Source organism: Brassica napus, chromosome C4 (genome assembly GCF_020379485.1).
Source record: "Brassica napus cultivar Da-Ae chromosome C4, Da-Ae, whole genome shotgun sequence".
Lineage (NCBI taxonomy): Eukaryota > Viridiplantae > Streptophyta > Magnoliopsida > Brassicales > Brassicaceae > Brassica > Brassica napus.
In genome coordinates, this window is record NC_063447.1 from 36,132,608 (window position 1) to 36,152,429 (window position 19,822).

At 38.3% G+C, this 19,822-nt stretch overlaps 2 protein-coding genes and 1 pseudogene across 2 annotated transcripts; 1 reads left to right on the forward strand and 2 right to left on the reverse strand.

Annotated features, from left to right (window-relative positions):
• Nucleotides 1-4,934: 4,934 nt before the first annotated feature.
• LOC106365762 lies at nucleotides 4,935-12,377 on the reverse strand (annotated as a pseudogene).
• A 1,003-nt stretch (nucleotides 12,378-13,380) lies between these two features.
• LOC125586042 lies at nucleotides 13,381-16,020 on the forward strand. Its single transcript, XM_048755827.1, has 4 exons — nucleotides 13,381-13,493; nucleotides 13,576-14,761; nucleotides 14,866-15,814; nucleotides 15,914-16,020. Exons 1-4 carry the CDS (start codon nucleotides 13,381-13,383, stop codon nucleotides 16,018-16,020), a joined length of 2,355 nt encoding a protein of 784 aa, XP_048611784.1.
• Nucleotides 16,021-17,396: 1,376 nt separating this feature from the next.
• Nucleotides 17,397-17,894, reverse strand: LOC125575350 (structural maintenance of chromosomes protein 1-like). The gene has a single exon (XM_048755828.1). It carries the CDS (start codon nucleotides 17,892-17,894, stop codon nucleotides 17,397-17,399), a length of 498 nt encoding a protein of 165 aa, XP_048611785.1.
• Nucleotides 17,895-19,822: the final 1,928 nt, after the last annotated feature.

Below are 19,822 nucleotides of genomic sequence, written 5' to 3' on the forward strand. Positions count from 1 at the left end.
TAGGGCATCGCTCAACGGCAAGAAACCTACAGAACATCTTCCCTACACAACAGCAGAAGTTGATCAGATCACATCAAAGCTTTACACAGCTCTAGACACCGTGGAGGAACGACTTGAGAAGCGGTGTGATGACATCTAGTTTCCATTCGACGTCAGACTTGGTGGACTGGATAGCCAAGCAGAGTGGTTACAAAAGGAAGTCAAAGCCATTCAGAGGCAACTCGCATCTCAACACCAGATATCAGCATCGATCACCAAAAAATGCTCCAAACCGATCGACAGTAAGGCACCAACATCGACCGATAAACACTTGGTCGCATCGATCGATACCACGTCTACACCAAACGACGAGCAGCTGATACAAAACAAAATGGAGTCAATGCATGAGGAACTGAACGAGCTATCAGCATACGCCTACGACAAGATAGGATGGCATCAGTACAGCATTGAAAACATCCTAGAAAGGCTACAGAACATCTCAAATGCAATACAGAAGATGGATGAGAGATAGACCAGAAATGATGAGGCCACAAGAAGTTTCATTGCAGCTTGGTCCAGAATGTGCAGAGATGAGGTGGATGCTTGTTTCCCAACAAGTAGCTGTCTTTCCACCAATTAGCCACTTACCACCACAGTCAAGCTAAATGACTATAACAAAGCGCTGAGTGGGAGGCAACCCACTATTAGGTAATTTTAATTGGTTTTCTTAGTTACTAGTATTTACTTTCGTTTTCATTCTTTCAGATTTATTGCAAGACCCAAGTAGGATGATTACCAACATATCGACCGTGGACGAGACGTCGACATCGATCGACCTACAATCACATACGACGATCAATGCATACCGACGCACATCGATCGATTCCCACTCCGGTCAGGTTTATCTTCCTAACTTGTTACATTGAGTACTTATGATTTATTTCCACCATAACTCCGACTGTGTTACACTGGGACAGTGTAATTTAAGTCTGGGGGGAGGTTTACTGATATTATTTATTCTGATTTTTATAAAAGGATTTTAATAAAGTTATGCTTAGCTATGTGAAAGGGATTATGATCTTATTATTGATATATACTTGAATGTCTAACCACTCTTTAGCACCATTCTAGATTTACTGATTGCAGATAGTACTAAAGATGCTAAAGGGGATCAACCTGTCAACTATACACACTTGCCTTGATTGTTTGAAGGAACCAAAGCTGACCTCCAACACTAAACCTGACATAATCGTTTGTCTTGGGGCTTGGTATACATGGGATCAGATTCTTCAGACAAGTCTGGAAGGTGCCTTGTGTAGATTCATTTATCACATTTCCTCTCTCTATTTTCGACCCTAGAGTAGTTAGTTTTATCTATAAAAAAAAATCTGAAATTTACTACTTAATTAGGACTTATGATCTAGTTAGGAGGAGTCTGAACATGACTTGGTGGCTAAAACCATTAAGGCTTGATTCATAAAGATTCCAATAAAAGAATTTGAACGGAACTTGGAGGCGGCAATCTTCAAGGCTCGCTTCACAAAGAATTCTTGAATATAGGTCAAACAGAAGTGAACAGGGCTTGGTGGCAACCACCATTAAGTCTTGATTCATGGAAGCCTGTCCAATCTTGGTCACTGATCCTACAATGGAAGCAGACTTTGACTCAAGAGAGAAATTAGGAACTAACTTTTACCTGCAGTTCCAGATACTTGTCTGGAAATCCTTGCATCATGTGATCGATACTCCCAAGGTAAAGCATGCACTTTTATATTTATGCTAAGAAATGAGGTTAGTAGAGGGGAATGTCAGACATGATTTGCTGAGTTGTAGACTAGTTGAATTTGGTTGCTAAGCTAGGATATTGCATAATGTGCTTTTGTTATTAGGACTTTTTAGATGTGGTTTGCGAAATTGTAGAGGTGATGATTTCTATGTTTTAAATCTGTGAGTCTCTGCTGTTTTCAAACCTCTTTCAGAGAGACTGCCTGTTTGTTTTGCTTGAGGACAAGCAAAATGGTAAGTCTGGGGGAGTTGATATACCATGGATTTGACCCATTTTCATCCATGGTATATAAGTGTTTTACTATCTATATATTATATTTCTATCCTATTAGGTATGTTTTCAGGTTCAGCAGTATCTTGGAATAAAGTGATGATTATAGAGCATTTAGGAGCTTAAAAGAGATTTCATCCGAGCTGACCATTAGAGGTCGATACGAAGAAGAAGCAATCATTCGATGCACATCCAGTGCCGTCGATCGATACAGAAGAGAAGCCTCGACGATTGAAAATTATGATCGATCGATGTACATCCTGTACCATCGATCGATGTCGAGACGCGAGATGCGCGACTTGGTTCCAGCCGACTTTAAACCCAAGGCTTCACCAGATTACAAGATTACCCCTGACGAGTTTTTAACCTAATAGTTATATACTTGCCTAAGTGTTAGGAGGCAAAGAGTTTTGGAGCCACCATTGTATTCTTACTTTCAGAGAGAGAGAGAGAGAGAGAGAGAGAGAGAGAGAGAGAGAGAGAGAGAGAGAGAGAGAGAGAGAGAGAGAGAGAGAGAGAGAGAGAGAGAGTTTTAAGAGAAAATCATAGAGAGATTTGTGATTGGAACTCCATTGATTCATCTATTCTTTTCTATGCAGTTTTTATCTATATTTTGTGTCATGAATTGCTTAGCTATGTATGTGTAGTTTACTTGTTAGATTAAGGGTTCAAATAGGTTAGAGGGATTAGCCCCAACTATAGATTTGCTGAGTTGTGATATTCATTGATTGATTGTTCTTAATGCTTGTTTTAGCCTTGCTAACTAGAACATGAACCTAGGAATTTGCATGTGTCAAGCATCCTTGATCATCCTGTCCTGAATCTAATCTGTCATGCTAGGACTGCTAGAGAGAGCTAACCGCTGATCTAGGAGACTAGTGAGCATTATCAACCCGCGCCTAGGGCTTAGCTAGAAGCTATCGATCGATATTGTCTTCTGACAATCGATCGATATTGCGAAAGGTGTATCGATCGATATCCATATAGGATCATCGATCGACACTTTCTTGTGATCAAAAGACGACAGCTGAGATCCAAGATCTAGTTAGTTAACAAGTGAAACATTGCCATCGCTGATCACTGTGATTAAGGAGTCGAGCTCTAATATATCATGTATGCAACTGTTAGGCATCTATAGGATTATAATCTCTAACACCTGAATAGAAACCCTGCATCTAATATCTTCCAATAAAGTTACACCCCCAATCATCTTGTTAGTTGAGCAATAGACTTGCTCAATTAGGATTGCTATTTACTTTTAAACCATAAAACAACAAACACCTAGAATTAATAACCTGACTAGATTTAATAGGTTCCCTAGCTCCTTGTGGATTTGATCCCTAAGTGCTGCAACTGAACCTCTTATTTGAGAGAGTAATTCACTCCTTAGGGTAATTTGAATGGTATCAAAACTAATCTATATGAATATCAAAAGTTTAATAATTAGAGCACTTTATCTGGAAGACGAAGTATAACATTGTGTTGAAGAACTTCGAATTAGTATGGCGATTTTCACAAAATTATCTTTTTATTATGTGATACTAATAATTAGAATAATCTTAATTGTATAGCTATGGTGTATATGAATTAGCGGTCAGCCATAATCCACCCACAATTGTCGTACGCATGCCATCAAATTGTTTTGGAATAACCGTTTTAGTATGTTTCGTTATAATTTTTTTTTTTGGAGTCACAGTTTTTTACTATGTTTTTGATTGATTTTTAATTTACTTTCATTGACTTACACCAATAGATTTGATGATTGATTTTTTGAATCAATTCGCAATCTTGGTTTCCTTATTTTATAAAACGTGAATAGAACGTTTAACTCAAGGCGTTTCTAAAATTCTGGGATCAATTTTGGAATCAATTCATAATGTTTATTTATTGATTTTTAAACCATCAAGTAATTTATGTCAATTAGGGTCGTATAAAAAAAGTTAGATTATGGATCCAAAATTGATCTGCGTTAATTGCTTAGCATTCAAGTGTTAAGACAAGTTTTATCTATGCATTGGAGCGCAAGTTATGCCATATTAATTAGTGAATATTTTATATAATTGTGGCGAGTTGCGTTCATCATATTAACACTAGCCATGTATTATTACATTTCGTTTACTGATTTTGTTAAATAACTGTGTTTAGTTTTGAAAGCTGATATCCTTTGTTATTGTTCTTAATAGGATTGCAAACGAATAGTTCTGAAGACACTTTTCACAGCAGTTGTGGTTTTCTCAGTTTCTTATTTATTTTGTTTCCTTATATTTTGTTCCCTTCATCTTTTCTTATTCTATTGCCTAAGTTTCATTTTATCTTATATTTATAATTAATTTTATATAAGTTTTTGTTTACTCTTATAGATTCCCTTCCACGAACTATACGTAAGTTTGATAAAAAAAAAATAACAAAAGTTTTAAAAAAGAATCGAACCTTACTTTATATATACATACACAATTTCATTAAATCCCTTATTATATAACATGTAATATTCTTTTTATGTGTTTTACTGAATATTGGATGGTCTTTGATAGTCTCTCTCCGGTATGATAAAAAGAACTGAATAACTAAAAGCAGTTTTTAATCGAGCGGGTGGTAGAAGAATGGTCGGAGCCCAACATGACACAATCACTCGTTTTTCTTGATGCATTTTATGCCAAATATATCTACTTACATTTTTGGGGGTCAACTATCTACTTATATAATCTGCATAAGTACTGAGGTGTAAAAGTTTGATGTGATTTACATTGTGAGATGGAAAGTACAATTATCAGAGTTCAGATCAAAGTTCTTTGTTTTATGTTATTTTTTTATCGAAGCCGTCCATCGTCTACATTCTGCACACAGTATAAATATAAACTTCGTCCATATTAGACCCCTACTAAGCTAGAAACATTCAATATGAACTTGAAACAATGCATACACAAACTAAAATATCATCATACTAAGACATCATTAAATCAACCAGATTAATAAACTAACATCCAGAGTTTCTGATATCACACTAAAAAGTTCCACACACCTACGAACATTGCCAGACACGGTGTTAAGAAAAGCCCCTAAATTAATCAACATTCAGTACTTGCTGTATATACAAAGTTAGAGCTTATAATGCTTACCTAAACTAAAACCCCCCAGGGTGTGCTGCTGAACCTATCACGATTCTTGGTAGTTCCTAAGATCAAACGACATTGTAGTCGAGCAACTGCAGCAAATGAATCGTGAACAAGTTCTCAGATATTAGCCAAAATAATGGTAGCACGCATGGTTAAATAAGATACAAGTAGAGATTTGATGTGGGAATCATCACCTCTTCTCGACGTCTCTGTAAACTCCAACAAGCGCTTCGGCCTTGTCATAGAAGCTGTCCTTGAGAGATATTACAATGCTTTGAAAGCCATTCCCATCCTTTGCTTCCTGATTGTCACATGCGGCTTGGCAGGATCTGGTACGAATAAACTGAGCAACTTTTGCAACGTTTAGATTATCGAGCGCAGCATCCACTTCATCCAGTATGAAAAAAGGCGAAGGCCTGTAGCTGAGAAGATGGAAAGGGAAAACAGTACCAGCAACTTCATCAGAACCTCAAAACCTAACAAGATGACAAAGTCACTAGGTCTTTAGGGATACCTATGGATGGAGAAGAGCAATGCCAAGGCCGCAACTGTTTTCTCTCCTCCAGAGAGCTTTTCCATGTCACGAAAACGCTTTGTTGGGGACATTGTAGTATACTTTATACCATGTAGAAACGGATCATCCTCATTCTCTAGGTTTAGATAAGCAGTCCCACCCATTTGATGTGTATTGCTCTTGGTTAGCTGCTTGTAGATCTTGTCAATAATGCTAGAAATGTGGTTGAAAGCTTCCCATAAATAGCTCATACCTGCACAAACAGTTCGTAGTCAGCAGCAAAAACTCTAATCATGGCGTTTATCCAAAGAGTAACTCTATTAGGTACTTTCCACAGAACTAGAATCTTCAGACTTTTATTTGTCGAGTTTTGGTTCCACTATAAAGTCGATGCTATTTGGTAGCAACATTCTTCAAAGCTGAGATCATTCACAAGAGAAATTTCGAGTTACCTCTTCTGCTTTACGACATTGTATGCATCCGCCATTTGTTTCTCCTCCTTCCTGGCAGCTTCAAACTCCTGGCTAACTTGTCTTTCTTTCTCCTGTATAGCCTCGTACTGGTCAAGTGCTCTCAAGTTTGGGGCCGTTCTTTCAACCTCTGATGTTTCAGATTCTATTTTCTGCCTAAATTCCGCATCTATCTTGTCACGAGCAGATGGTCTCCGTTCTTTGAGATAAACTCTATCCAACTCACTAAAGTCAAACTGTGGCCCAGCTGAGTCATCTTCCTCCGCAGCATCTGATAAAACAGGAAGGGTAATACGTTCGAGCTCACACTGCTCAGTTATTTCCTGTTTTTGCGAGATCAGCTGCCCAATTTGCGTTTCCTGATAGCAAAAAGAGCTTTAGTGGACCTATACTTAGAGACATACCAGATCTTTGGGAAAGGATTTAATGAGTCTCCATTTTACCTTAGAAAGTATCTGACGACTGAGTTTGGTTATGCTTGTTGTCACTTGAGAAACCTGCTTTTTCCAATCCAGGATTTCCTTTTCATACTCTTCTGATTTTTGTTTGCACTCTGCAAGCAAGAGTATTAGAATATACGCACCTCAGTGAAAGAAGAAACCGCTGCAGATTTGTGCTAGGCAAAGAACATCAGACAGGTATAGGTTACCTATGCTTATATTAGTTTAAGCAAAGATGATAACAAGGGAAGAGAATCTATAATACTGAATCATCACATTGGCCATTTGTCAGCAACTAGCATTTTATCTTAATATGATCGCTTCTTTTATGATGAAGTGTAACCATACAATTAACGCATGAGGTCTAGCAGATCATGTACGTACCAACTTTTGTTCAAACCAAAGTCAGAGATATCTACAAACATCAAGGATCAATGTAACGAAACAATCAATTTGTTAAAGAGTGATTAAAGATCCATACAATTAGACAGTCTCGCAAAAGAGTAAGAATGTTCCATATTTTATTCCATATTTCATTACTCCAGTATCAAGGCTCCAACATAAGAGGTCATCAATAGTGACGAAGCAAACTCAACACGGACAATGTACTATACTGAATCATGTTGATGTCTTACTATGAATGAAACCATCAAATTGACAAATCATAAAGGCTCTAGTAATTGAAAAAACATAGCATAGAATCGAGGCCATCAGATTTAAGTAGAGACAGAATCAAATACCTAGCATTTCCTTCTTCCAATTGTTGATTTCATTAGTAGCTTTTTCTGTTAACTCCTTGAGTTCAGACTTCCTCTTCTGTATTTTTTCCAAATCAGCTTCCAAGGAACTGACAGAAGATTCTAGCTTTCGAATTCGTGACCCCACATCTCGGTTTTGCTCGTATTCCACCCTGAAATTCAATAAACTCTATTTAAGTTGACCAAGAAAAAAGGCTTCCATTTGGACAACTCGAGTTCCATTCATTAGAAAGCAGTATGGCAACTTAGCAAGCCAGCTAACGTATTGCAGAGTTTGACATTAAGATTTTTACAAAACTACATATAATGACCTTTACACACTTGATAAGGTAGACAATAGCTGCCTATTAATCACATAAATCTCACAGAGCTGTAGTTATTTGAAAGCAGTTGGAAGAAGAAAACATTTGAAAGCTGATCAAAGACTCTGAGAGATTGAGAGACTTTGCAGTTATTTCTTTTCAGCTTAGTATAAATACAAAACTTTACAATGTAAAAGGATATCGAAACTGTAATAGTCTGAGAGAGGGTGAACATTGTAGAATAATGCGATTATGCTCGTGAGAGGATCGTATACTACAATTGTTTGTGTTTGAGGAAGATAATACCAAGGTTCTTATCAAATAGCTGCCTATTAATCACATAAATCTCACAGAGTTGTAGTGACTTTCTTTTCTATGAGGTACGTGAAAGTCAAAATGCAAGACCAATATGATGCGCAGCAAAAAGTTTATTCTTAACCAGAACCGAGAAAAAACAGATGAAAAGTCGACTTCAGGGTCGGAGCAGAGAAATGGACATAAGAAATAGATAGATTTTGAGAAGTTATATGTAACCAGAAAAACAGAGCATAAGAGACGACATACTGGTATTTTAACTTAGCAAGCTGGTTACTCAGATTCAGCCTTTCTTCAGCCACTTCTTGAGCCTCCTTGAGCTGCTTTTCTTCATATTCACGTATGTTAGCAACACCAACAGACTGGCTAAAATCCTTATAGATACCGTCCACAATCTCATTGATTATTTTCTCCAACTTCCTGATCTCTGCATTCCTCTTATCAACCTCAGCTCTTGACTATAATACCAACGGCACTCAGTCATATTATTGTCATCGGCTTTTAAAAATTTACCAAATATCAGAAAAAAGATATTAGATTACCTTAGAAAGTTCAAGATTTATGCGTCTACTTTCTTCAGTAATATTCCGCTTGTCTTGCTCAAGATCTGGAAGTTTGTCTTTGATGCTTTTCTGTAAAACAAATCCACTAATTAGTAATTCCTGAACAGTATACACTGAAGTAAATTATAAAAGTAAGCATCTTGGAAAAGATAAATTGGTTAACCTTCTCAATTTCCGCATATTGAATCTTTTTCTCAATTCCACTTATTTTACCAGATATTTCGGACTCCTTTATCTGCATCTCTCGAATAGATCCAATATTTTCCAATTCTTGTTCACATTCTTCTTTCTTTTTCACCAGTCCTGCACAACCGAAATCATGATGAGTCTTCAGACCCTGAAAGTGAAGGCACTTTAAACCAGTTGGTGACAACTCAATAATTCAAACCTTTAATTTTCTTATCATCCCATTTGTTAGATTTTGCTTCTTCAAGATCGTCACAGACAAGAGTATTTCCAACAGCAAAGAGGACCGCCTTCTCCAATTCAGGATCGAACGTGGCGTGGTTAAGGTTTAAAAACATAAACTGGAAACCTTCTCACATTAACCTTCCTACGTTGGTCGATCTATGATATAATACATCCAAATGATCTCAAGCTACCCACAAAGGATATTGGATAACATCGAGCGCCAGCTTCGCTGTGCCGCCCAAATTTCTCGATCTTTCAAGCACTGGCTTGACACGTACTGACTGAAGAGGAATAAATGTCATAGGAGGAAGCCTTTGTTCTTTCAGGTACTGCAAATAACAAATAAACTCATTTTATCCCATACCTAGAGTAGTGGTAGAAAATGATTTTCAACATGTTCTTCGTATTGTTTTGAATCAATGTAAAAAAAGATCCGCAAAGTCAAGTTGAAGCCAAGGAACACAGAATGGGGCTCAATTCTTAATTATATGAAACGAAATATGCATAAAGATAATTACATCCTACATGCTACCTACTCTTTTATAACACATTTTCCCTACTTAGCAATAATATGAATTGATCACCGTTAAGAGGTGGTAGTGTTTAATGCACTATTAATTTGTTGGCATAGGCTAGAGTATAGTATTATGGTAAAGAATATCTTATTCAAATAAACTGTAATTGTCAGCTGAGAAGAGATAGAATTATGAAAAAGTATGCACAACTATGGAACAAAACAAGAAGCATATACGAAATACCTTGATGCAGTCCTTTCCGGTGTTTTCATCTTCTACAACTACTGCATCCATAAATCTCCCCATAGCAACAGTAACTGCAAGGTTGTACTTCTTCCGGTTTGGTCGACAAAGATCAGTCATCCGACCATGAACTCCTTGAAATAGACGCTTGAGAGACTCAACAGCCTGCGTTAGCCTACTATCTCTCTCATTTTCGTATCTTTCAGCCGTTAGATCACTCAACCGGTCTTCTAATTCTGCGATACTAGTCTTCAATTTCTCAGACGCCTTTCTGTGCATCGTAGAAGCGGGTTAGAAACTATCAGATTAAAATAAAAACACAACTTTCTGACACTAGACAATCTAGTGAGTGGAGGACACATACTAACCTGGCATCTCGATGCTTTTCTTGCAGTGTTCATTCTTATATTCCGAAGAAGAATCGTCGATCTCTTTTTGCCTGGATTTCATTCGCTCAATTTGTTCATCAAGATCATTCTCCCTATTTATTAGTTGCTGATAGTTTTCTTCCAGATTCCTCAATGCTTCGAGATCAGCGTGATATTGCCTATCTAGAACCTCTTTCTCATCTCTTAGCTTGATGGTTTTCATCCCAGCTTCTTCTTTTCTGAGATTGATAAACATGAAGGAAAATCGATAAGAAAACAAAGTGGTTCATAAGGATTCAAAAGGGTGGAAGAATATGCATGTAGATGGTGAATCTAGAAGAATAGTACAAAAACTCAGAAGGACAGCAAATATAATAGCTTGTAAAAACAACCAAATATATGTCATTCTGTCAAACAAAACGCTTAACAATTTGTTTGGTTAGACCATTCTTCAAAGCAGAGAAAAGACTTACTAAATGCCCACCCAACAATTCGTTCACTAAACTTGATAAAATAGAGTGTGAAATAGCAAGTAAACCCAAGTATTCATGTCACCACTAAATCGATCACATAGAGAATGCAAGTTGGTGAACATTGATAACCTCAAGACAGTTGGAAAATGGCAATGCTTCTGACTAAAAGAGAGGGAAAAACCTTATATCTTTCAAACTCACATTCGAAAATAGTCTTGCAGTTGACTGTCAAGCATTGGTAGCTTTCCGCTGCTATCTTGTCTCCTCTCGTTTAATTCGTTCATTTTCTTATTCAGATCCTTAATGCTTTTCTGCATCTCTTCAACTTCTTTGGAATGCTTCCCTTTTTCCTTTTTCCTCTTATCCACCTCCTTTCGATTGCTCTCCATTTTTTGACTTTATGCGAGCTATTTCCTCCTTCAATCTCAGAAGCTCAGGTTGCTGCAGACAGAAGAAAGTAAATATATAAGTGGAAAAAAGTATGTTAACTAAAGACTTCCAAGGGAGAATAGTATACTCACGTATTTTCCAAGCTTCGAGCTTCTTTCAGCAATTTTTTTTTCACGTTGAGCAATTTCTTTCAAATACCTAGCTTGTTCGATCTTTCTCTCACGAGTCACGAGCTTCATGTTCAAACTTCTCCAGCTTTTCCATGACATCTTTACTATTGCTCTTTTCAGCATCAACATCTTCACTCGCCTTCTCGATATCATTTTCAATGTTACACAACTGCCACAGAGAGTGTTCTCTCTTCAGCGCTTTCTGCAAGACATGAATCCATATTAAAAAGAGGGCAAGGAGTATAGTTCCACAAACAAGAGCAAATATCAACATAATTACCAGTTCATCTAGCAGCTTCAGATGCTTCTCAGCCTCTTCCTTCTGCGCTTTCTTGAGCTTCTTCTCAGCCCCAATCGTTTTCTTCTTCTGATATATAAGAGCTGCTTTCTCTTCAGCTCTAGCCTTCTTCTCTTCTAACTCTTCATACTCTTTCTTAAGCTCATCAGAACCAGAAATCTGCTCGAGAAGCCCAGTGAGTTCTTTCGAATTCTTGGAAGCAACCGATTCAACATCACCCTACAAATTCAAATTCAAAACTCTTTTCATCAGAACCAAGTCACAAGCCACGAAATTGATATCAAGAAACAGGGCCAGAGAGATTCACGACGCTAGGCTTAAAACAATTACTAATTGATCAAGGGAAAAAGGGTTTTTAATTCCTCAAGTATTTTAAATTAGCACTTTTAATACCCAACTACAACTTTTTTTTTTTTCACGGGTGAAATTCATTCCATAGAGGAAACACGGTTTGATACATCAATTGGCGGATGCAAGAGCAATCCCCAGACACAAGAGCCCACATGAAGGCGGCAACTAGAACCCACGCCTGGGTAGCTTTTGCAACAAAAAAAACAGACCAAAGCTAAGACTAAAACTAGACAGATGATTTACCAATTGCCCAAGAACAGTAAACAAGATGACTTAGCAGAATTTAAAACATAGTAGGAGCCAATGATCGGGAATTGTCGTTGCTGCACGTAGCCCGCCACACGAAGAACTCCACCTCCTGCACCCAAGACACCACGACTTATCGTTGCTGCTCACGCCCGCCACACGATAACGTCCAAGACACCAAGACCCTATAACTTCATTACCTAACAGGACGAACCATTATTTGATTCAGATTCACACAACCTTCAGAGACGGCTGCGACGTTCTCAACGCCCACTTACTCCAAGATAGAAGTCCAAACAAACTCTTCACGACTACGAAGCCTTGCCAAACGAAACGAACCACTCCAGACCCACTCATGGAAGAAGAAACGAAACGGCAAGCGACCACTACAACCACCACCATACTAAGTAAAATCTGCTAAATCAACTCTCACCATGGGGACTCTTGACATCAACAAACTAAAACTTGAGCCACTACAACATTTAGAGAACATGATTCTCCAACAAGCGATGATGAAGTTTGACAGTTTCCAATTGCTCCAACTATTAGTCTCCTATTGATAAGAATTCAGCTTGTGTACTAACAAACAATCACCAATGGCACATTACGATCAAACTACATCTCTCCAACAATCACAATCCCGACTCTAAGCTAAGAACCGAACAACACAGTTCAGACTGAAAAAGGCAGGTCTTGACATCGGAAGCGAGGCAGGGACACCAAATTGCATATGCCGCCCGTTACAAATATCCTCCAACAGTCCCACCGCCACAGAGGGAGGTAGATCCGTGGTGATGGAGCTGTCTTACCTCGCCACGCGCCGCCGTCACAAAGCTACCGTCGGAGATCTGCAGAAAGGAAAATCAGATCTGACAAAAGCTTTAACCCTAAAAGCCGACTCCCATCTCCACCGTCCCGCTGTGAGTCTCGCCGTCACTCCATAGAAAGCCGGACTCCGTCCGCCGTCACTCCATAGAAAGCCGGACTCCGTCACCGTCAACCGCAATAGAGCTCGGGTTGAAGCCTTGACAGTAACAGAGTGACTTGCATATCGACCAAAGAGAACCGGAGAAGAGGAGAGCAAAGATTAAACGAGAACAAGGAAGGAGTGGAAACGCCTCCGGCTCCGTCGAGACGGTGGCCGGAGCTAGCTCTTATTCGTCGGAGTTTTCTTCTGTGTTATCGCCTTAGGCTTATTGGTTTTCTCACTTATGTATCCAACTACAACTTATGCAGATTTATTCCCAAAGTCATTATTAATTATGCAAAAATAGACTTTAATAAATCAGACGTTAACTCATCGTTAGAGGCGCTAATTATAATTAAAAAAGGAGAAGGGAACGACTTTTGCTTTCAAAACTCAAGAACCCTAAAATTGATTTTCTCAGAGCAATTTCGAATCAGTATGGTGAAAACGTTCTTCGGAAACCCTAGTGGTAAAGGGAATAAACTTCCGGTTCAGAGGGCACCACCTCTTTATGCCGAGCCCACAATTCCAAATTCGACAGAGATTGAAAGGTAACCACTTAAGCTCTGTTGTATCATGTCTGAGTTCAGTAATTTTTTTTGTTTGATTTAAGTACGTTAATTTTTGTTATAGGCCTGTTGTTGTTGAAGAAAGAGTAACTAATATTGTTGAAGAAGAAGAAGAGATTCATAATGAAGAGGTGATTGCAGAGTCGGATTCTTGTTCATCTGTTGAGGGAGATGATTGTGAGGTTATAGTTGAAGATAAGGCTGGATATAAGGAGAATATGTTATTCGAAGTAGAGGTTGGAGAGACTGACTTGTCTTCTCACTTTGAAGCTGCTGCACAAGAAGATGGAGATGATTTGTATGATGCTAACGATGACAGTGGCGATGATATTTGGGACGATGATCACATTCCAGATCCTTTATTCAGTGATGATCGTGATGTGGAAGAAGAAGGTAGGCAATTCAACTACGGGCCTGATGACATTCTTGCACTAGGAAAGACTTTTAACACTGCTGAGGAGTTCAAGTACACGGTTCTCAAGTACTCTTTGAAGACACAATATGATATTAAGTTCTACAAGTCTTCATCTGATCGGCTTGGTGCCCACTGTACACAACATGTAGAAGAAAAGTGTCATTGGAGGGTCTATTGTACCTTTGAGAGAGGCAGAAACAAGTTAATGGTGAAATTTTACAATGACAGTCATATTTGTGTAAGATCCGGTTACACAAAGCTTTTGAAGAGTGGAACAATTGGGCAACTTTTTGAGGAGAGGCTTAGAATTAATCCTAAAATTAAGTCACAGGAGATGGTGGAGATGGTGGATGAGATAAAGAGGGAGTACAATATGATTGTCTCACCCGAACAATGTCGAAGAGCTAAATCAGTGCTTTCAGCGAGAAGAAAGGCTGGACATGAAGCTCACTTTGCTCGGCTTTGGGATTACCAAGAAGAGGTTCTTAAATCAAATGTGGGATCAACAATGGAGGTTGAGAAAATCCCAGGACCAGTGCCAGGAAGCATTCAAAGATTTTACCGTCTTTATGTTTGCTTTGAAGCCTTGAAAACTTCTTGGAGGCAGTCATGTAGGTCGATCATTGGATTAGATGCTGCTTTTATGAAATGGGATATAAAAGGGCAAATGCTAGCTGCAGTTGGCAGAGATGGGGATAATAGAATATTTCCTATTGCCTGGGCTGTGGTTGAAGTGGAGGACAATCCTAATTGGCGATGGTTTGTGCAACTCTTGAAAAATGATTTGGGGCTTGAAGATGGATCAAACTGTACAATAATCTCAGACAAACACAGGGTGAGTCTTGTTATATATATATATATATATATATATATATATATATATATTTTTTAATATTGTTGGAATGATTTATACTTATGTATATGTTATTTGCCTGACAGGGTATACTAAATGCGGTTCATGAAGAGCTTCCTAAAGCTGAGCATAGGATGTGTTCTCGACACGTTCTTGAGAATTGGAAGAAGACAAACAAAGACATAGAGCTTGAGCGTCTTTTCTGGAAAATAGCAAGGAGCTACACACCAGCAGCTTTTAGGGATAACTTAGAGGCACTGAAGAAGTACAATGTTGGAGCTTATGAGTCTCTGCAAAGTACTGCTCCAACAACATGGTCTCGGGCGTTCTTTAAGCTTGGATCGTTTTGCAATGACAATCTAAACAACTTGTCTGAGTCCTTCAATAGGAGTGTTAGAGAGTCAAGGAGGAAGCCGCTTCTTGATATGCTGACAGAGGTTAGGAGAAAGAATATGGCCAGGAATGCAAAGCGGACTTTGTTAACTAATAGGTGGAATAAGAGGTTCACACCAAGAGCAGACAAGGAGATTGAACTTAATAGGCATAAAGCTAAGGATTGCATCAGGTATATGACCACAGGACATTCACATGAAATAGAGTATCACAGTGATGCTTACACCGTAAATATGGAGGAGAAAACATGCGGTTGTGGCTATTGGCAGTTGAATGGACTACCTTGTATGCATTCTATGTGTGTCATCACAACAACAAAGCTGAATCTCAATAATTATGTATCAGATTACTACCTCAACTCTACATGGCGCCAACTATATTCTACTGGTATGAAGTCGGTTCAAGGTATGAAACTGTGGCCACGCTTAGGTCGGTTACCCATGCTACATCCTCCTTCAAGATTCAATCGAGGAAGGCCTAATACACATGCTAGGAGGAAAGGTCCTCATGAGTCAGCCACTAATCCACATAAGCTTACACGGCATGGTCGTGTGGGAACATGCTCAAACTGTCGCAAAGAAGGTCACAACAAGACTAGGTGTCCTAATCCCACTGCAGCTCCTCCACCTAAGCGTCCAAGAGGTCGTCCAAGGAAAGCACAGGTTGTTTGTCTCGTTTAACTTATTTTCTTATTGTGTTGTCAATTTTTTCTCAGTGTAAAACTTTGATTGTTTGTTGTAGGGAGAGTCTTCTGTCATTTGGAGCTTCTCAAACTTCTCAACCTTCTCAAGCATCACAAGGAGGATTTGGCTTCTCTTCCTAGCTTGTGTTCTTCACATTTCACTTGAGATTATTTTGTTAACTCAGTTTTATAAAGAAAACGATTTACTCTGTTTTTAGATTTTTGGTTTACAGTATTTATGTTTGGGTTTGCATTGTTTCTGGTTTCTACATGACTCTCGAAACCACATTATTGTTTCTTCAGTGGATTAATTTTTCTTTGCTCATTCTCCAAATCAGTCTCAACTTGGCTCAAGGTTCTCACAGTTTCCCTCTTCGAGAGATCCAAACACCCTTCTTCTTCTTACATTGATGATCATCCTTTGCTATCCAATAATACACATGCTCTAGTATAGCCAAACACCGGACATGAAGAATACCAACTTGTCATCATCACCAAGGAGGATGTTCTCCATTCACATGCCGTTGCTTTCGCTGCAAGAAACAATCAACGACTCCCCTTGCAAGATCGTCTATCTGTGTAGAGATGTGAAGGACGCATTAATGTCTCGCTGGTATTTCCGGTGCAGCTATCTGAAAAAAGAAGTGGATAGACACGTTCTTGAATCTATGTCATGAGGTACGAGAAAATGAAAGAAGACCCTCATGCTCAGCCCAAGAGACTTGCAGAGTTATAGCTTTTATGAGAAGGGACCATGTTCTGATTTGTAGTTTCTTTGATGCCTTGTAATAAAAGTAATCTCTGCACTTCAATAACAACATTCACTTGCTACTTTCATGTTAAAGTACTGATGATATATGTGTGTCTAATCTCGATTAGGTTTTACCAAAACTGAATTTATGTATCCAAAAGACGTCTATAAATAATCATAGTTAAAATAATACTCAAGAAAAAATAAAGAATTTAAAAGGGAAAAACACATGAAAATGAATATGTAGGAGACAATCAACATGAGTTTGACGAGGAGATAATGTGCTCATGGGTAGATGAGCTTAAATATTTCAATAATCATTATGAACAATTGAATAGTAGATACCATTTTCAAAAGCACGAGGTAAATCAAACCAAAGATGCCTAACTAATATACATATATAATCTGATTGGAAATTTCTCTGAGAAAATTAATTTTAGGGTTCTTGAGTTTTGAAAGCAAAAGTCGTTCCCTTCTCCTTTTTTAATTATAATTAACGCCTCTAACGATTAGTTAACGTCTGATTTATTAAAGTCTCTTTTTGCATAATTAATAATGACTTTGGGAATAAATCTGCATAAGTTGTAGTTGAATATTAAAAGTGCTAATTTAAAATATTTGAGGAATTAAAAATCATTTTTCCCAATTGATCAATACATATATTCTTCTTAATTATCTAATGATTTTGGGATCCCGAGGTGAATATTTCATCTGGCTATGCCCATATCGGCTTCTCAAAAAGAATCAATTACTAAATGATATAAAGAGCCTACTGAACTATACTTTAATAGTTAATATTTCATCTCACTATGCCTAGGACCGGCGCTATCAAGAAGAAGCAACCAAACCTGAAAGACCAAGAAGTTACGAGCCTTAACAAGTATCCCTAGAGACCTTAGCTTCCCATTATACTCATCCCAGTTCACAACCCTATTATCAATCCGATACTCACTCCCACCAGCACTAGTAATCGCACAAGTGAAACGAAGCTCCACTCCATCGTCGAGAAGATACACGAGCCTAACAAACGCTCTCCTCCCTCGCTGCTCCTTCTCTCGATCGTCGAAGGCGTAGATTAGGTCCTTAAGCTGAGAGCCGCGGAGCTGACCGGTGCGAACTCCGAGGACGAAGCTGATCGCGTCCATTAGGTTTGATTTGCCGGCGCCGTTGGGGCGGATTATCGCTGTGAAGTCCTTGAAGGGACCTACTAGCTGGTGACCCTTGTAGGATTTGAAATTCTCCATCTCGAGTTGGAGGATCCGAGCCGGTGGGGTTTGGATGGAAGGCATGGTTGGAGGTTGAGTTTGAAATTAGGGTTTCTGGAAGGTGGGGAGTGAAAAATGGCGGGAATTGGAAGTTATTTTTTAGAGGCGAGATCTATACGGAGATTAACTCCATATACCTCATACCCTCCTAAACTCAAGCTTATTACCCCAACCCTATTCATCCCATCCCTTTATTGTTGCACTCACTAAACTAGCATTTGTCCATTTATTCCTCAATTAAAAACCAACCACAATTCAACTACCTACATGGCCCACATCCTAACCTTAACCAATCAAAATTCTTTGGTCCACATGTTCTTCTTCCTCCTCGTACTCTCTCCTCCTCTTCATCCTCCATTGGTGATTTTGGAAGCTCCTAAAGAAGGTAATTATTGTTCGTTTTATGTGATTTTTTTTGTAAAATCACCCTTAAAATGTCCTGTATATCATGGAGATATTCATTCTGATGATAATTAGAAAGTTTAAAAACGAATTTAAAAACTGTGGTAAGAGATTATAAGTATAATTTACGTCCGTTTTTTATGATTTTTTTTTGCTGAAATGTTATTAAAAACATGTGTATAGCTCGGGTAGTGTAAAAACAGTAAATCCAATGAAAATAATGAGAGATTGAAAAAGATTTTGAAAACTGTTTTTATAGATTTTTGGGTATATGTTATCTATGTTTTGATGATTTTTTGTGTGTAATTTCATTTAAGATAAATTATACATCATGGGTAATGTAAAATCCTAACAACAACGTCCTAAAAACGGATTAGTTTGTGGAAGAACAAGTTCTGGGCATTACTAGGAGAACTACGCATTACTAAGGTAAAATAGTTTTACTAGAATTTACTTGAATTACTAGAGTTACTGGAATTACTCTAATAATGATAATACTAATGGTATTCTATTTTATCTCAGGAAAATGCAAAATCCGCAGTGCACATTCATTTGTTTTGATTATGGGGGATATTATATGAAAGATGGGGCTGAAATAAAATGGATCTCAGGAGATGGTGAAGGAGAAGATGAAATTCACACGATTTTGTTTAGGAAGTCAATGGAGGAGATCACTTACTCTGGTTTGGTTGAGTGTATTTGCAGAAAGATAAAGGTGAAAGTGAAGATTAGTTACTTTCCAATGGTATTGTATTCGTACAAGCCATCATACATCCGGAATGATGACGAAATCTTTGGTTATCTACTGCAAGTAAACCATGAGAAGTGTAGAAGTGTTCTACATGTGGAGTTCATCAATGAAGAAGTGAAATTTTCAGAAGAGGATGATGAAATTGATGGCTATGTCGGTCTATCTGATAGATAGGCTATAGAGGCTGGTGATGAGGATGGTACTGAGAATGATGAAACGGATGCCTATGTTGGTATATCTGATAGAGAGACTATAGAGGCTGGCGATGAAGATGGTAATGGTGGTGTGCTCACTTTTGACGAAGACATTGAGATGTATGATGGTGTCAATCAGACACGGGATGATGGTATGGATTTGGTTATAGGTCAAGAATTTTTAACCAAGGAGGCAGCAAAAGCTCTTATTCAAACCGCGTCATATCAAAATTGTTTTAGGTTTGATATAATTAAGTCGGATACTAAGAGATTTGTGGTTAAATGCCGAGGAGCCAAAGATGGGTGCAAGTGGTTTGTGCGAGTTGCAATGGTGAAGAATTCAGATATTTGGTCGGTTAGAAGTTATTTCAAGCAGCATACATGTTTTGTCGTTACAAGAGAGGCTGGTGATGAAGATGGTACTGAGAATGATGCAAATGATAATGACGTTTTTGGTGGTGTGCTCACTTATCACCAAGACATTGAGATGCATGAGAATGGCAACGGAAAAGATGGCAATGAGTTTGAAGATACATAAGTAAGACCAGCAGCTAACTATGAGCCATGGGATGATGGTGTGGATATGGTTCTAGGTCAAGAATTTA

Coding starts and splice junctions, on each gene's coding strand:
- LOC125586042 (XM_048755827.1), top strand. CDS start 13,381: ATGGTGAAAACGTTCTTCGGAAACCCTAGTGGTAAAGGGAATAAACTT. Junction 13,494..13,575: donor AATTCGACAGAGATTGAAAG/GTAACCACTTAA, acceptor TTTTTGTTATAG/GCCTGTTGTTGTTGAAGAAA. Junction 14,762..14,865: donor TAATCTCAGACAAACACAGG/GTGAGTCTTGTT, acceptor TTTGCCTGACAG/GGTATACTAAATGCGGTTCA.
- LOC125575350 (XM_048755828.1), bottom strand. CDS start 17,894: ATGCCTTCCATCCAAACCCCACCGGCTCGGATCCTCCAACTCGAGATG.